The 19,295-nt window shown below is 39.3% G+C and overlaps 1 protein-coding gene across 1 annotated transcript in view; it reads left to right on the top strand.

Annotated features, from left to right (window-relative positions):
• The window catches only part of Sap-r (prosaposin), a 71,354-nt gene extending 52,554 nt beyond the window's left edge, over positions 1 to 18,800 (top strand). Inside the window, exons 12-19 of the mRNA XM_070093598.1 lie at positions 950 to 1,084; positions 5,181 to 5,315; positions 5,583 to 5,751; positions 6,097 to 6,165; positions 7,928 to 8,037; positions 8,244 to 8,421; positions 9,963 to 10,123; positions 18,531 to 18,800. Of these exons, the coding sequence (XP_069949699.1) occupies positions 950 to 1,084; positions 5,181 to 5,315; positions 5,583 to 5,751; positions 6,097 to 6,165; positions 7,928 to 8,037; positions 8,244 to 8,421; positions 9,963 to 10,123; positions 18,531 to 18,785 (1,212 nt within the window). The 3' untranslated portion in view covers positions 18,786 to 18,800. The remainder of the gene's footprint in view (positions 1 to 949; positions 1,085 to 5,180; positions 5,316 to 5,582; positions 5,752 to 6,096; positions 6,166 to 7,927; positions 8,038 to 8,243; positions 8,422 to 9,962; positions 10,124 to 18,530) is intronic.
• Positions 18,801 to 19,295: the final 495 nt, after the last annotated feature.

Here is a 19,295-nt window from a genome sequence, read left to right as displayed (position 1 = left end):
GCTCAAAATAGCAGAAATGTTCGATTTTTGCTAAAGTTCAAAAGTAAACAAATCGTGCCATGCGTCCACTACACGTCAACTGGTGAGTCTAATATTCTTTCACAAGTGTGCTGATATTATTTATACCATTTCTACACTAATGCAGTAGACTGCATAACAGTAAATCTATTTTTTCTGAGAATAAAAATTCAAAGTGGAAAGCAAAAGAAATGTAAGAGAGGCCTGGGGATGTGAATAATGAACAGAGGAAATGTTATTTTAGTGCTTAGGAATATCTGTCTTGTTTATTCTGGACCCTATTTGGAAATTGGTATCTTTTGAAATTTGTGTGAAATTTGCAACATTGCCACTTTCTGACCACTTTATTGGATACTTGAAATTGGTAAATGAGTGGTTTCTTGTACTCATTCGATAGAAAAAAATGGAGTTCTAGCAAAATAGTTATGATTTTTGTCGACTGGTACGTTGGAATTGGCCAAAAATAGGGCTCAAAGTGGGCGAAATCGACAATGCATAAACATCGTCGAGACCGCTAACTTCGCGAGAGCATAATTCCATAAGTTTTCCATTAGATTTCTTACTTTTGGTGTCATTATGATTAGGAGAGGGCCTGCCGACCCTGAAAGGGTTAATTACAAAAACCTGGGGTCCACTGTAAAGGGAAATACAAATACTATATGTATATCCTATGCCATAATTAACAGATATGGTCGGTTTATTGAAAACAGAATTATCAATTCTCCTTTATAATTAATTTTGCAACTTTATCATTAATTACTCCTTTGCTGAAGACAGTAAATTATTATTTGTAAATAAGCACAGTTTTAATATGTATGGTATAGAATGACAGTGCATTTATAGAAATCCCTTTGACATGTGTAATTAAATACAAAATATTAATGTACAAAACTATGCAAGTGCCTCTTTCTGATGGAGATTACACTTGCAGAAGGACATTGAAGATGCAGTGGAGAAACTGTGTACCATGATGCCTCGTACAATTGCAGAAGAGTGTGAAGACTATGTTGAAGCTTATGGAGACCAAGTTATTGAACTGCTTGCTCAGGAAATTGATCCATCACAGGTTAGAAAAAAAATAAAAAAAAATTTGATAATTATCAAACACTCCAATTATAATTGGAGTGTTTACTGAAATTTATTGCACATTTTAAATTCCTCAGAGCAGTGAGGTTGCTGTTTTTTCTGTGACACATAACTACTTAGAATTGTGGATCTAAGAGAAAATGTTAATAATGGGATACTTTTTTTTTTTTTTTTTTTCTCTCAACAAGTCGGCTGTCTCCCACCAAGGCAGGGTGACCCAAAAAAGAAAGAAAATCCCCAAAAAGAAAATACTTTCATCATCATTCAACACTTTCACCACACTCGCACATTATCACTGTTTTTGCAGAGGTGCTCAGAATACAACAGTTTAGAAGCATACACATATAAAGATACACAACATATCCCTCCAAACTGCCAATATCCCAAACCCCTCCTTTAAAGTGCAGGCATTGTACTTCCCATTTCCAGGACTCAAGTCCGACTATATGAAAATAACCGGTTTCCCTGAATCCCTTCACTAAATATTACCCTGCTCACACTCCAACAGATCGTCAGGTCCCAAGTACCATTCGTCTCCATTCACTCCTATCTAACACGCTCACGCACGCTTGCTGGAAGTTTAGTATATAGAGCTTTATTATACTTGTGTATGTTTTGGTATTAACATTTTTAATATTTTATAAATGCATCAGATTCTTTAATTTTGTTCTATTACAAAATTCTTGATTTTTTCTAAAAGAAAAACAAAATTTTAAATGTGTTTTGGCATTTTGTGCAAGTAAATCAAAATATCAATAATGGTACTTTAATTTCTCTGGATTTTATCAGACGAATTTTACTTTATTTACTTAAAAGCACAGCTATTTACTACTCAGACCAACTAGAATGTATCACTAATACTTGCACAAAGGATGAACATAGGGAATATATAATAGCTAAATTCAAATCCAAATACCTACAAAAACCTCTCACAGTGATAAACATCTACAGAGTACCACAGTCAAACATTAGCCGTTTTAGTGAAAACCTAGGAAGCATGATAACTGATACACGCATGAACAAAGATCACTTGCTACTCTCAGGTGACTTCATTATAAATCTCCTACAAGACCAAGACCCACATGTTACTGAATTCACAAACAATGAGTGCATGTTGCTACCAACAGTAACAAAACCTACAAGAGTTACAGAGACTAGTGTTTCCCTACTAGACCACATCTGGACCAACACCATATCCCCCTTAAGATCAGGCATAATCACAGATAATACCACAGACCATTACCCTACCTTCCTCATAACAAACCTTGGCAAATTACCCCTAGACACCACTAAAGTCACTTTCAGACTTCACAATGAGGCAGCTAACAATAACTTCACAGCAGCAGTGACAAACATTGACTGGCACACTGAGCTAGAAATCTACACATATATTGACGAATGTATTAATAATTTTCTAAGAAAGACCCAATACCTCTATAACAAGCACTGTCCTAAAAAACTAAACAGATGACTTCAAAGAGACTGAACAGTCCCTGGCTAACACCAGTATCCTCAAATCCATAAATACAAAGCACCTATACGAAAAACAGTACAGAATGGGCCACATAACCAGAGACCAAAAAAAACGTTACTCGTCAATCCTAACCAGCCTAATAAGAAGGGCTAAAAAATTGTATTATGAGAACAGATTATCCAACTTACGAGGTGACATAAAAAAGACCTGGAAAACCCTATCAGAAATACTAGGAACAAAAAAGATAACACGAAATAGCGAAATTGAATTAACAAAACCAGATGAACCCCAATTCCCACCTACTGAAACAGCAAACAGACTCAATGATTTCTTCTCCACTATAGGAAAAAACCTTGCCAATAAAATCCCAAGCTCAGATACCCCACCCAATGACTACCTCACTGACAACTACCCGAACACACTGTTCCTAGCTCCGACTAACCCAACTGAAGTCTCCCTTATTATCAACAAACTAAAAAACAAGACAGGAGATTTAAATACCTTACCACCCATTATATACAAAAAAGTGTCACAGGTGCTATCACCAATCATTGCAACACTCTTCAACAAATCCATTGAATCCTCTACCTTTCCTACAGTTCTCAAATAAGCAAGGGTCACCCCGATCCATAAAGGAGGAGACCACACAGACTTGAATAACTATAGGCCAATATCCAGCTTACACCCTCTCTCTAAAATCTTAGAAAAATTAATCCATAAGCGTATCTATTCCTACCTCATCTCCCACAACATACTCAACCCCTGTCAATTTGGGTTCAGGCCTAATAAAAATACTAATGATGCTATTATCCACATGCTAGAATATATTTATACAGCAATAGAGAAAAAAGAAGTCCCACTGGGGATCTTCATTGACTTACGTAAAGCTTTCAATACAGTTGACCACGACTTGCTCCACACAAAATTGTCGCACTATGGTATAAGAGGGCACTCCCTCAACTACCTCAAGTCATACCTCAGCAACAGAAGCCAATATGTGTACACAAATGGGGCAAACTCTTCCGCACAGCCAATTACAGTTGGTGTCCCACAGGGAAGCGTCCTAGGCCCTCTTCTCTTTCTCATATACATAAATGACCTACCAAATGCATCGCAACTACTCAAGCCCACACTATTTGCAGATGGCACTACATACGTCTACTCTCACCCGAGCCCAGTCATGCTAGCCAATACTGTAAATACCGAATTACAGAAAATATCAACCTGGATGAGGATCAACAAACTTACTCTAAACATTGACAAAACCTACTACATTCAGTTTGGTAACAGAGCTACAGATGTGTCTCTTAACATAATGATAAATGGATCACCTATCACAAAACTCAGAGGGAAAATTCCTAGGAATCCACCTTGATAAGACTCAAATTTCAAACACACATACAACAAATTTCCCCCCAAAATTTCCAAGACCGTAGGCATACTATCGAAGATACGGTACTATGTTCCACAGTCAGCCCTCCTGGCCCTATATCACTCATTTATTTACCCCTATCTCACCTATGGAATTTGTGCATGGGGCTCAACAACAATAAACCATCTCAGACCACTAATCACCCAACAAAAGGCTGCAGTCAGAATGATAAATTCCCACTACAGACAGCACACTCCACCAATATTCAAAACTCTAAACCTACTCACAATACAAAACATCCATACTTATTACTGCACCTACTACATACATAGAACACTTAACTCTGACATAAACCCTCCCCTCAAACATCTCCTTGCCAACCTCAATGAACACATGACCATAACACAAGACACAGATCACTCTTTGATGTTCCTCGTGTCCATCGTACGCTATGCAAAACCTCAATGCACATAAAAGGCCCTAAAATCTGGAATTCATTACCTGTGAATATAAAAAAAACACTGTCTGTTTATAAATTCAAGTCTCTTCTCAAAAATCACTTACTCCCCCACAACTAAATAAATACTGAATAATTGTATCTCATAAGTTGTATCTCATATGTCTCATTATTGTCTCTCATAAATGTCAACCTGTGACCCAATCAAACTTTATTACTATTTAACTTCATTACCTAACAGAATACTCCATTCTACTGATTACACAGCACCACAGTAAATGACCATATGACCTGTCTTTGTAATACTCATTTGTACTAAATTGTTATCTGTTTTACAATAATTTTTGTACCACTGAATATATCATTGCTTAGTTAATCTTAAGTTAATTTTAAGCCTGCCCATAATGCTCTGCAAACAAAGGGCTTTGGCATGCTGCACTTTAAAAATTGTATTCCTTGTACTTCTCTGTATCATATTCAAATTAAATAAATAAATAAATACTGATTGTACAGCAGTGCAAGCAACCATACAACCTGTTTTTGTAATACTCATTTGTGCTTAATTGTTATCTGTTTACAATGTTTTACCACTGAATACTTCATTGCTTAGTTAATCTTAAGTTGATTTTAAGCCTGCCCGTAATGCTATGCATTCAAGTGGCTTTGGCATGCTGCATTTAACTGTATTCTTTTGTACTTCTCTGTATCATGTGCAAATTAATAAATAAATAAATAATATTGGGTGTGGTAGTATAAATACATTTTCTTGTCAGATTTGTCCCATGATCCACATGTGCCCAGCTGTCTTGATGATGGAAGAGCCCTCCAGTGGTGATGATACATCATGTGTAATGTGCGAGTATGCGTTAACAACACTTGAAAATTATGTGAAGGATGATAAGACAGAGGTGAATATCTGTGCTTTTAAATCTTGAGAGTTTGAGTTCCTTGCTAATAGAGAGCATGTACAACTTGAGGCTACCTTGTCAATTTCATGGGTTAGTGCATGTGTGGCCTGGTCCCAGACCATGCCTCAAGTAAGGCAAAAAAAAAAAAAATACATTGTAACTGACCATTTTACAAATAAGCTAATCATCTCTTTGATTTTCAAAGTATTTCTTTCAAAGCTAATTGGAGCTATCATGTATTTAATTATTTTTTCTTTTACTCCTTAGGCACACATTCGGGAGGCTCTTGACCATCTGTGTTCCTTACTGCCCGGAACAGTTACAACAGAATGCCAGACATTTGTTGATAAATATACACAGCAGATCATTCAGATGTTGATAAATGATTTATCTCCTGATGAAGTGTGTATTCAACTGGGACTTTGCAAGCCCAAAGGTCAGTGATGTTCTATATTGCATGTTTTGAAAGTATGTTGATTGGCTTTCATCTTTATTGAAAAAACTACCATTTACTTTCTTCCATTGATGGTTCATTTTCTTGAGAACCACCAACATCATAGGACCACTTAATCCAAGTCTTATTTTTTTTTCTTTTATTCAACAAGTTGACAAATATTACTAGTAGATAAGAAAAGAGGGAAAGGGGGGTTTCCAGGTCACCCTGCCTCGGTGGGAGACAACCAGTGTGTTAAAAGAAAAATGATCTGTGGGTATTTTGTTATTTTTTGTTTTGTTTAGTTTTTAAACCTATTTTTCTCATGGATGTTAATTTTATCCGCAGACTTGCCCAGACTGGATAGTTCACACCAGCTTCCTGTTTCACGCATGTTTGTGTTACCCCATGCCATAGGTAAGTTTGTGATAAACTTAATTCATTTATAACTTCAGTCAACTCTCTTTATCTCAAGATGTTCAGATGTTTTTGTTCCTAAGAAAGTTTCCTGAGTATCTAAAATTGACTATAATTACAAAAGTTAATGTGCAGAAAAATGATGGAATGAAAATAATTGTCTTTGTTGACACACATTTACATATACATATAAATTTACACATCCCTGGAGAAACTGGCTACTTTAGATCTTCATGTAAATACACAACAATACTAGGGTATTTTTTAGTACAGCCTCTCCTCACTTAGCGACATACTCGTTTACCGATGCCTCGGACTTACGACGGGCTCTCTGACCAGTATTCATACCTAAATAATGTATATTAGAGCCGATTTCCTCTATTCTGTTTATTTCGATATACTATAGTACACTACTGTATAAACATTTAAAAATATACCAGAAATGTTATAAATGGTGCAAAGGTGACATTAAAACAATTTCAAACATGGTTGACACAAACTTGCTTAGATATAATAGGGTGAATAGAGGAGCAATGTGGCAGATGTATGAGGTAGGCAGCATGTTAAAAGCTGTAAAAAGTTTTTATGTGGTTAGTGAGGCTCATGGTATGTAAAAGAGAGGGGCACTATTTCCCAGTGAATGCAAGACTTAGATGGATGGGAGAGGTGTTGAATTAAAAGTTGATGGATCTAATACATGGGGAAAATTGTCACACTTATTCTTTGCTGATGACATTTGTTTTGAGAGATTCTAAAGATAAATTTCAAAGGTTGGTGGATGAATTTAGGAAGGTATATTAAAAGAGGGTAACTAAAAGTAAACTTAGGAAAGAGAAAGGTGATGTAACAAAAAATCTAGACGGTGGAAGCTTGAATATCAGCTTGGAGGGAGGGAGTTTGGTGGATGTATTTAGGAATAGAGAAGTCAGCAGATGGGTTTATGTAAAATGCAGTGAATCATAGAGTAGATGAAGAGGTGGAGGGAAAAATGTAGGTAGTGTGTTGAAGTAGCTATGGAAAGTTTGTCTATGGAGGCAAAAAAAAAAAAAAAAAATGGAATGTAATAAGAGTTTAGTGGTTGTGAATAATGGTTCATAAATGTTGCTGCTAGAGGCAGTGGAGATGTCATCTGATACCATTGTTTGGTATGAATATTATGTAGATAATTTGGAGTTTAGAAATTCGAGGAGGGTGTGTGGTCACAAGGGTATAATTCATAGGAAAGGTTGTTGAAGTGGTTAGGGGATTGTGAGGATGGAGAGGGGTAGGATGACAAAGAGGAAGTATAAATCTGGGATGGAAAGTAGGAGAGGTAGGGGTTGAGCATCCAGAAGGCTTGTTTTAGTTTATTAGATTGGAGTGATTGAATACTGTTTTTTTTTTATGGGCATGCTGTTGGAGTGTGAGCAAGGTAGCATTTATGAAGGGATTCATAGAAACCTGTTAGCCAGATTTAAGTCCTATAGTAGGAAAGGCAGTGCCTGCTCTCTGAAGGAGGGGTGGAGTTATTAGTCATAGGGTTACCTGAATCATGATGTCAGTGGTTGAAAGAATGTTACTGAATGTATTTTCTTTTTTTTGGCTCACTACCCTGGTGGGAGGTAAAAAAAAAAAAAAAAAAAAAAAAAAAAGGTGGGGGGAGGGCATTGATTTAAATCAAAATGAGTATACTCATATTCCTGGAATTGATAGTCTTAATTTAGCTTAAGGATGCCTGTGTAAAATATTTGTTGTAAATTTGTCTTTCTGATACTCATTTCAGATCAGCAAAATAACATTGGGACACCAAGGGTAGGACAGTCTGCTGCATGTGTACTGTGTGAATTCACAATGATACAGATAGACCAGCTTCTCTCAGATAATACTACAGAGGTTTGTAAAAGCACCACAGTGCTGTATTTCAGATTTGAAACATGAGAATTTTTACTTTTGTTTGTGGCACTTCTGGCAAATTTAGAAATGTAACTTTGATAGTGAAGCAGGACTAGATACCATGTGTGATAATTATTCTAAATATATTAATTCAATTTCCTTCATGCTGCTGTTGTCAATTTTTAGAAATGCTATATTTTTTTCAGAATGAAATCATTGAGGTGGTAGACTTCATATGTACCCGCCTGCCAGGAACACTTCAGGACGATTGCATTGGCTTTATTGAGCAGTATGGTGATGCCATTGTCAAGCTTCTAGTTAACCAGCTTAATCCCAAAGTTGTTTGCCAAGAACTTAAACTCTGCAAAGCACCTTCATTCACAGGTATAATTTCTCAGGGTTTTGACATTCAAGAAATATTTTATTGTCATTTATGGCAATAGCTATTAATGTTACTAGCTTTAAAGTGAGCTATCATTGTCATTTGATGGGTAGTTACCTTTTCAATAATTCATCAGCCAAGGTGAAATGTGATCAATTCCGGAGAATTTTTTCATGTGGACTTTCCATTATATTAATTTGCGTGTTTTTTGATCTAGGTAGTAGGTTGGTAGACAGCAACCGCCCAGGGAGGTACTACCGTCCTGCCAAGTGAGTGTAAAATGAAAGCCTGTAATTGTTTGACATGATGGTAGGATTGCTGGTGTCCCTTTTTCTGTCTCATGAACATGCAAGATTTCAGGTACGTCTTGCTACTTCTACTTACACTTAGGTCACACTACACATACATGTACAAGCATATATATACACACCCCTCTGGGTTTTCTTCTATTTTCTTTCTAGTTCTTATTCTTGTTTATTTCCTCTTATCTCCATGGGGAAGTGGAACAGAATTCTTCCTCCGTAGGCCATGCGTGTTGTAAGAGGCGACTAAAATGCCGGGAGCAAGGGGCTAGTAACCCCTTCTCCTGTACATATTACTAAACGTAAAAGAAGAAACTTTCGTTTTTCCTTTTGGGCCACTCCGCCTCGGTGGGATATGGCCAGTGTGTTGAAAGAAGAAAGAAAGTGTGTTTTTTGACTAATCAATGTTAAGGATTTTTTTTAATGCCAAAGATAGGGTGATGCAAAGGAGGAAATAGTCATGATTACTTATTCATTATCTGTCTTGACAGATGTGCACAAACATCACAATTCGGTTGACTCTGAACTGTAACATCCCCACTCATTTTTCACAGTACAGACTAACAAATTTTCCTGAATCATATCATTCATGGCAATATGCTTATGCTACAACAGCATATCAAATCCTGGAAAAGCACTGGTCTCCACCCACTCTGATCTTACATACTCATACATGGCTGCTGGATGCTGAAGCCCCACTCAAAACCTTCACATCCTTCTCGTGAAGAACTATTGATTAGAGGAATTAGACCTGGCTTTCCCTTCCTTGGATCAAACTTGATTATCTCACCCCCCTCCCCTCTCACCAAGGGGAAGAATATGCCCGTGTGGAGTTCTTGTTCCAAGAAATTACACATATCCTCCCTTTACTCCTGGATCAAACATGATTAGCTCCCATGTCCCCATGAATATAATAATTATTTACACCTTTATAATTTACCTTGTTTTTTGTTGACTCATCAGTCAGTATATCTACTCAAATATTTAAATACATTTTCTCCCTACTATCCCTCTCTGACCTGACTCTTAATGCTTCAATACCTAGATGTTTTCCTTGTAACATTTTTATTTTCTATGTTCACTTTTAACTTTTCATACACACTTTCCCGACCTTATCCAAACTCTTCTCAGAATCTTTCAAAAACATTGTATCATCAGCCAGAGCAACTGTCAGCTCTCACTTCATCTCTTGTACCCTAAAAATTACACAAATTACTTTGTCCTATTTTTATTTGTTTCAGGTCTGAGGACCACAGTGAATTTTCATTTGGATAAGTGCCAAGTGTGTAAAGGCATAGTTAGTTACGTTGATGAAAAGTTAGAGGATGGAGAACTTACCACTACCATTGATACCATACTGGAAGAAGTGTGTAGGCTTTTCCCACCAAATGGAAAGGAACAGGTAAAAATGTAATACATTGTTGTACATTTATTAAATCTGCTTTTAAACGATCTAGGGTGCTCTACCCACACATGTTGGTCTCTGATAAAGCATGCTGGATGATAGACCAACCAGCCACTGTTGAAGTAAGCTTTGTCTGAGTTTATTTATATTGAAGTCATCATTTATTTCATTCTCCTATTAATTATTGTGAAAATTCATTTGTAATTTCCTCTTGCATTGGTACTAGCCTAGTTTTTATAATTTGAAGAAATTAGTTAGCCAGACTTGAGTTTTTGAGGTGGGACATAGTCCCTGCACTCTGTAGGATGGGCGAGTATGTTGTAGTTTGGAGGGTCATCTGAACTGTGATAACAGCATTCTTCTGGCAAGACAAATTGAACAAATGAGGGTGAATGTGTTTCCTCTCTTTTTAGGTCACCCTACCTCAGTGGGAAAGAGTAAAAAAAAAAAAAAAGCAAGGTAACTTCAGATTCTTATATAATTGTAAATCCATTTCTGAATAAGGTGTGTCACTGATTATCCAGCACCAGCTGAGAGGAAGGTTGATATTTAAAAGTACCATATAACCATGTTACATTTTTATTTTTATGGTCCCTGTTGTTTGCACAATCCTTTTCAGGTATTCTGTGCCCCCCTCTCCCCCCCCCCCCAGAATCAACAATTATCAGTTCTTAGGATTTTAAAGAAATGTAAGGAGGTACTTACCCAGTCACTAATTAGTCTTTGTATTAAATTATTACAATGCAAAAATAACCCACACACAAGCGAGGAGCCTACAACGATGTTTCGATCCAACTTACACACGACTTTTCTTGTAAGAATCTTAGTCCTGTCTTTGTCTCTGTAGATGCCTTCCTTTCCCATTACATTGTAAAATGCTCCAAACTTCACAACACCCATGACTTAACCTGATTCTTTTTTCCCCATCTCCCTTTTCCCTTTTCCTCTTTCTCCTTTGGGTTTTCTTTCTTCTGCCTTGGGTATTTATCCTTTATTATTTATTTTTCACCCTCTGTGTTCTTGCTCCTACTCTTTGTGGGCACCTAGCTGCCTTGCAGTGCTCCTTTCTTAATAATTTTCCTCCTCCCTCCTCTCCCTCCCTCCTCCCTCCTCTCCCTCCCTCCTCCCCCTCCCTCCTCCCCCTCCCTCCTCCCTCTCCCTCCCCCCTCTCCCTCCTCCCCCCTCTCCCTCCTCCCCCCTCTCCCGCCTCCCCCTCGCCCTCCTCCCCCCTCTCCCTCCTCCCCCCTCTCCCTCCTCCCCCCTCTCCCTCCTCCCCCCTCTCCCTCCTCCTCCCTCTCCCTCCTCCTCCCTCTCCCTCCTCCTCCCTCTCCCTCCTCCTCCCTCTCCCTCCTCCTCCCTCTCCCTCCTCCCTCCCTCCTCCCTCTCCCTCCTCCCTCCTCCCTCTCCCTCCTCCTCCCTCTCCCTCCTCCTCCCTCTCCCGCCTCCGCCCTCTCCCTCCTCCTCCCTCTCCCACCTCCTCCCTCTCCCTCCTCCTCCCTCTCCCTCCTCCTCCCTCTCCCTCCTCCTCCCTCTCCCTCCTCCTCCCTCTCCCTCCTCCTCCCTCTCCCTCCTCCTCCCTCTCCCTCCTCCTCCCTCTCCCTCCTCCTCCCTCTCCCTCCTCCTCCCTCTCCCTCCTCCTCCCTCTCCCTCCTCCTCCCTCTCTCCCCTCCTCCCTCTCCTTCCTCCTCCCTCTCCTTCCTCCTCCATTACTTACTACTATTATTATGTGCCTCTTTTGTCCCATCCCTGTCTGCTGGCCTATATTTACTCCCTCCTCTCCATTATTGTTAGTGGTGTGGCTTTGTAAATGATCCAAACCGGACCAAACATAGTCGTAGGCTCCTCTCTTCTGTGTGGGTTATCTGTGTATTGTTTCAGTCACAGTATTGTAACCCCCCCCCCCCCCAACATTTTTTATATACAAATTGCTACAAACAAGCATTTTACCAGATATGTGAAAAAATGACAAATGTGATGCATGTTTGTTAAGTAGAAGATGGGTCTTTAGCTTCAAATTATAGACTAATAAGTCTCGATTCTCTTGTATGGGTATGAAGCTTGGGTTGTGAATGCTGCAGTGAGGAGGCGGTTGGAGGTAATGGAGATGTCCTGTCAAAGGGCAATGTGTGGTGTAAATGTGCAGAAAATTCAGAGTGTGGAAATTAGGTGTGGAGTTAATAAAAGTATTAGTCAGAGGGGTTGTTGAGGTGGTTTGGTCATTTAGAGAGAATGGATCAAAGTAGAATGACATGGAGAGCTTATAAATCTGTAGGGGAAGGAAGGCTGGGTAGGGGTCGTCGTCGAAAAGGTTGGAGGGAGGGGGTAAAGGTTTTGTGGGCGAAGGGCTTGGACTTCCAGCAAGCATGCGTGAGCGTGTTAGGAGACGAATGGTTTTTGGAACCTGATGAGCTGTTGGAGTGTGAGCAGGGTAATATTTAGTGAAGGGATTCAGGGAAACCGGTTATTTTTATATAGCCGGACTTGAGTACTGGATATGTGAAGTACAATGCCTGCACTTTAAAGGAGGGGCACCTCTGCAAAAACAGTGATTATGTACGAGTGAGGTGAGTGTTGAATGATGATGAAAGTATTTTCTTTTTGGGTCACTCTGCCTCATTGGGAGATGGCCGACTTGTTTAAAAAGAAAAAAAAATTCAATTGTGGTAAAGATAATAAAATTAATAACTGGAGATGCATTTCGAAGCTACCTTGAAGGATATAATTTAATGAGATGTACAAACTCTTGTTCACGAACTATATAAAAAGCATAGGCGAGTAATAAATAGCGACATACCAGCAAGCAGGTTTGTGGATGATACTAAAATAAGTTATCAAATAATTTCTGATGAGCTACAGGTTGATCTGGATAGGGTAATGTATGTGGGAAATGACAGATGTAGTTTAATATGGATGTGAGTGTGGGGGAGGTGCATGAGGCATTACGTAGAATGAAAGGGGGTAAAGCAGCTGGAACTGACAGGATCATGACAGAAATGTTAAAAGCAGGGGGGGATATAGTGTTGGAGTGGGTGGTATTTTTGTTTAAGAAATGTATGAAAGAGGGGAAGGTACCTAGGGATTGGCAGAGAGCATGCATAGCCCCTTTAAATAAAGGGAAGGGGGACAAAAGTGATTGTAAAAATTATAAAGGAATAAGTTTACTGAGTATACCAGGAAAAGTGTACGGTAGGGTTATGATTGAAAGAATTAGAGGTAAGACAGAATGTAGGATTGCGGATGAGCAAGGAGGTTTCAGAGTGGGTAGGGGATGTGTAGATCAAGTGTTTACATTGAAGCATATATGTGAACAGTATTTAGATAAAGGTAGGGAAGTTTTTATTGCATTTATGGATTTAGAAAAGGCATTTGATAGAGTGGATAGGGGAGCAATGTGGCAGATGTTGCAAGTACGTATATGGAATAGGTGGTAAGTTAATAAATGCTGTAAAGAGTTTTTATGAGGATAGGCTCAGGTTAGGGTGTGTAGAAGAGAGGGAGACTACTTCCCAGTAAAAGTAGGCCTTAGACAGGGATGTGTAATGTCACCATGGTTGTTTAATATATTTATAGATGGGGTTGTAGAAGAAGTAAATGCTAGGGTGTTCAGGAGAGGGGTGGGATTAAATTAAGGGGAATTAAATACAAAATGGGAATTGACACAGTTGCTTTTTGCTGATGATACCGTGCTTATGGGAGATTCTAAAGAAAAATTGCAAAGGTTAGTGGATGAGTTTGGGAATGTGTGTAAAGGTAGAAAGTTGAAAGTGAACATAGAAAAGAGTAAGGTGATGAGGGTATCAAATGATTTAGATAAATAAAAATTGGATATTAAATTGGGGAGTAGGAGTATGGAAGTGAATGTTTTCAGATACAGTGGACCCTCGCCTAACGAACGCATCGCATAACGTTAAATCCGGCTAGCAATACATTTTAACGCAAAAAATTTGCCTCGGCTAGCACTAAAAAACTCGCCCAACGTGATTCGTTCCGTTCGAGACACGTCCACTTGCGGCCTGAGCACGCCTCGCTTGTCCCGTGGGTGCCAGTGTTTACAAGCCAGCCACCGTGGTCACATCCAAACATACAATCGGAACATTTCATATTATCGTTTTTAGTGATTGCACGTGCAAAATAAGTCACCATGGGCCCCAGGAAAGCTTCTAGTGCCAACCCTACAGCAAAAAGGGTGAGAATTACTATGGATATGAAGAAAGAGATCATTGCTAAGAATAAAAGTGGAGTGCGTGTCTCCGAGCTGGCCAGGTTGTACACAAAACCCCAGTCAACCATCGCTACTATTGTGGCCAAGAAAACAGCAATCAAGGAAGCTGTTCTTGCCAAAGGTGCAACTTTGTTTTTGAAACAGAGATCGCAAGTGATAGATGATGTTGAGAGACTGTTATTGGTGTGGATAAACGAAAAACAGATAGCAGGAGATAGAATCACTCAAGTGATCATATGTGAAAAGGCTAGGAAGTTGCATGACGATTTAATTAGAAAGATGCCTGCAACTAGTCGTGATGTGAGTGAATTTAAGGCCAGCAAAGGTTGGTTTGAGAGATTTAAGAATCTTAGTGGCATACATAGTGTGATAAGGCATGGTGAGGCTTCCAGTTCGGACCAAAAAGCAGTTGAAAAATATGTGAAGGAATTCAAGGAGCACATAGACAGTGAAGAATTGAAACCTGAACAAGTGTTTAATTGTGACGAAACAGGCCTGTTTTGGAAGAAAATGCCAAGCTGGACCTACATTACTGAGGAGGAAAAGGCACTCCCAGGACATAGGCCTATGAAAGACAGGCTTACTCTGTTGATGTGTGCTAATGCTAGTAGTGATTGCAAAGTGAAGCCTTTATTGGTGTATCACTCTGAAACTTCCAGAGTGTTCAGGAAAAACAATGTCCTCAAGGCTAATTTGTGTGTGATGTGGAGGGCAAACAGTAAGGCATGGGTCACTAGAGACCTTTTCTATGACTGGTTACACTATGCATTTGCCCCCAGTGAAAAATTACCTCCTGGAAAATAAATTGGACCTTAGGTGCCTCCTGGTATTAGACAATGCTCCTGGTCATCCTTCAGACTTGGCAGAGCGACTTTTTGGGGACATGAGCTTCATTAAGGTCAAGTTTTTGCCTCCTAATACCACTCCTCTCTTGCAGCCCATGGACCAGCAGGTCATTGCAAACTTCAAAAAACTCTACACAAAAGCTATGTTTGAAAGGTGCTTTGTAGTGACGACAGAAACTCAATTGACTCTAAGAGAGTTTTGGAGAGATCACTTTAGCATCCTCAATTGTGTAAACATTATAGGTAAGGCTTGGGAGGAAGTGACTAAGAGGACCTTGAACTCTGCTTGGAAGAAACTGTGGCCAGAATGTGTAGACAAAAAGGATTTTGAAGGATTTGAGGCTAACCCTGAGAAGCCTATGCCAGTTATGGAATCAGTTGTGGCATTGGGGAAGTCCTTGGGGTTGGAGGTTAGTGGGGAGGATGTGGAAGAGTTGGTGGAGGAGGACAATGAAGAACTAACCACTGATGAGCTGCAAGATCATCTTCAACAGCAAGAGGCCAGACCTGAGGAAACTGCTCCGGAGGAGGGGATAGAGAAGTTGAGGAAGTTGCCTACTTCAAAGATTAAGGAAATGTGTGCAATGTGGCTTAAAGTGCAAACCTTTTTTGATGAAAATCACCCTCACACAGCTATTGCAAGTCGTGCTGGTGACTATTACACTGACAGTGTTGTGAAGCACTTTAGGAATGTCATAAAGGAACGGGAGGTACAGGTCTCTATGGACAGATGTGTTGTGCGACAGAAGTCCAGTGACTCTCAAGCTGGTCCTAGTGGCATTAAAAGAAGGGAAGTAACCCCGGAAAAGGACTTGACATCTCAAGTCCTAATGGAAGGGGATTCCCCTTCTAAACATTAACACCATCCACACACTCCCCTCCTCCCATCCCATCAGTCATCACCAGATCTTCAATAAAGGTAAGTGTCATGTAATTGTACATGTCTTCTTCAGTTTGTGTATATTTAAATTAATATTTCATGTGGTGAAAATTTTTTTTTTCATACTTTGGGGCATCAGAAACGGATTAATTTGATTTCCATTATTTCTTATGGGGAAAATTAATTCGGCTAACGATAATTTCGCCTAATGTTGAGCTCTCAGGAATGGATTAATATCGTTAGGCGAGGGTCCACTGTACTTGGGTGTTGACGTGTCGGCAGATGGATTTATGAAGAATGAGGTTAATCATAGAATTGATGAGGGAAAAAAGGTGGGTGGTGCATTGAGGTATATGTGGAGACAAAAAACGTTATCTATGGAGGCAAAGAAGGGAATGTATGAAATTATAATAGTACCAACACACTCTTATATGGGTGTGAAGCTTGGGTTGTGAATGCAGCAGCGAGGAGGCGGTTGGAGGCAGTGGAAATGTCCTGTCTAAGGGCAATGTGTGGTGTAAATATTATGCAGAAAATTCGGAGTGTGGAAGTTAGGAGAAGGTGTGGAGTTGATAAAAGTATTAGTCAGAGGGCTGAAGAGGGGTTGAGATGGTTTGGTCATTTAGAGAAAATGGATCAAAGTAGAATGACATGGAGAGCATATAAATCTGTAGGGGAAGGAAGGCGGGGTAGGGGTCATCCTCGAAAAGGTTGGAAGGAAGGGGTAAGGGAGGTTTTGTGGGTGAGGGGCTTGGACTTCCAGCAGGTGTGCATGAGCATGTTCGATAGGAGTGAATGGAGACGAATGGTATTTGGGACCTGACGATCTGTTGGAGTGTGAGCAGAGTAATATTTAGTGAAGGGATTCAGGGAACCGGTTATTTTTGTATAGCTGGACTTGAGTCCTGGAAATGGGAAGTACAATGCCTGCACTCTAAAGGAGGGGTTCATGATATTAGCAGTTTGGAGGGATATGTTGTGTCTATATGTGTATGCTTCTAAACTGTTGTGTTCTGAGCACCTCTGCAAAAACAGTGATTATGTGAGAGTGAGGTGAGTGTGTTGAATAATGATGAAAGTATTTTCTTTTGTGGGATTTTCTTTCTTTTTGGGTCACCCTGCCTCGGTGGGAGATGGCCGACTTGTTAAAAAAAAAAAAAAAGGAATATACGAGGTCCCTACTTTGGGAAGAGAAAATAACTTTGACATCTACATAATAAATGTACGTCTAAATAAGATTGAATGCAAATGACCTTGACTTATGGTTAGCCCAAAATCCAAAGATAAGACAATAATGCATAAGTGTTTGCAATGAAGCTAATAGAATTCTTGGCTTCATATCAGTAAGTACAAGTAAAAAGAATCCTCAGGTTATACTTCAACTTCATATATCCTTGGTAAGGCACCATAGAGATCATGCTGCTCAGTTCTGATCTCTATTTTACAGAACGGACACCCCTCAAGGGAGGTTCCTTGACACTGGTGAGGGGCTCTTGATCTAGTTAATTGGATCTGTGCTCCAGTTCCCTGAATTGAGCCTGAATACCTTCCATGCCCCCTCCGTGTGCTCTATATAATCCTACGGGTTTAGCACTCCCCCCATGATTATAATAATAATATGGAATGGACATAAATATGCTGGTAATTATAAAGAGAAGGATGAAGTTGATATATATCAGAAACCTTTCCTTTGAAGATAAGCTGACGACATTAAATTTGCACTTGAGAGAGGCATGTAAATAGAGGATGTGATTCAAGCACAAATGGAAAACCAGACTATATAAAGGGATATAATCATGACAGGATTTGCAGCAATGGATTAAAGTTACACAAATTTAGACTTAGCAAGGATATAGAAGATGCACTTGCTTGGCATTAGAGTTTTAGATGAGCAGAGTAAACTCGCCTGTAGTGTCATTGAAAGTAAGAACACTGGGTAACTATAAAAATAGGTTTTATAGGTCAGTGAATGTGTGTGGTTGTGTACAAGTTGAACCTGCCTAGCATGGGCCAGTAGGCCTACTGCTATGCTCCACTGTTCTTGTGATTAAGATTTTTTTTACAATAACTTTTTTTCTTTAAGCCTTATTTTTCCATTACTTTATTATAAATATTTTTTATTTTTGGTTGTTTTTATTTTATAATGACTGATAGTACTTTTTTGGGAGTTAACATTAAAAGATAAGCAAAGTGAAGTATTGTAACTTTAGTGTGCACTTCTGTGTAAATGTAGATAATGAAGAAAAGACTCAAGATTCAGAGCTAACTTTTATTGGGACATTGTTGATCTGTGGAGAGTTATATGAAGTCATGACTTGATAAAGCTATACAGCTGTCCCAATGACAGCCTGTTTCTTAACCTCTTTTTTTTTCTTCAGTATTTTTGGCAGTATGCCATTTAGATGCACATTTCACACTCTGAATGTCTCAGGACAGAAATTAATTTAAATTCCCCAGTGCCGCAGTATGATTGAAGTGTATGGGCCCTACCTGGTGAACCTACTAGCTGAACTTGGTGATCCTGAAAAAGTTTGTCAAGGATTGAAGATGTGCCCCAGAGATTCACCTGAACATCTTCTGGGCGGCGAGAAATGTACTTGGGGTCCATCATATTGGTGCCAGACACAGATGCATGCTACTGCCTGTAAGGTAAGTAATCATGTGCATGTGGTAATAGGAGATGGTATGGAAGTCCTGACGAGATGTAATTAATGAAGATGTGAGCAGCAAGTCGAGACTTTTATTTCAACAGTGTTTCACCTACACAGCAAGTTTTTTTTTTTTTTTTCAAGTTTGGGACTTGATAAATGCCTGGTGTACAGATGAAAGGTTGTCTAAAATAAATTGCCAATTGCTACTCTTCATCAGTGACTGTGTGCATATGGTATAAGGTTTTCGTCAAATAGCATTTGCTATTACAGCAACTATGGTACAAGTCTTCTGTTATTTTCATTAATAATTCGAGTTTGATTTGTATATGGTACTCCAGCATGTGGAGCAGAGCTGATCATGAAATAGTTCTTGCTGGGAATTATGAAGGCAAATTGCAAAGGTTGGTGGATGAATTTGGGAGGGCATGTAAAACAAGAAAATTAAAGGTGGCTAGAAAAGAGCAAGGTGTAGCAAAAAGTCTGAGCAGTTCTAAATTGAACATCAGACTGGAGGGTGGAAGTATGGAGGAAGTGGATGTATTTAGACTTTTGGGAGTGGTCATATCAGCAT

The sequence above is a fragment of the Cherax quadricarinatus genome, chromosome 43, assembly GCF_038502225.1.
Source record: "Cherax quadricarinatus isolate ZL_2023a chromosome 43, ASM3850222v1, whole genome shotgun sequence".
NCBI classification, from domain to species: Eukaryota; Metazoa; Arthropoda; class Malacostraca; order Decapoda; family Parastacidae; genus Cherax; species Cherax quadricarinatus.
This window is presented reverse-complemented; position numbering and strand designations above follow the sequence as displayed.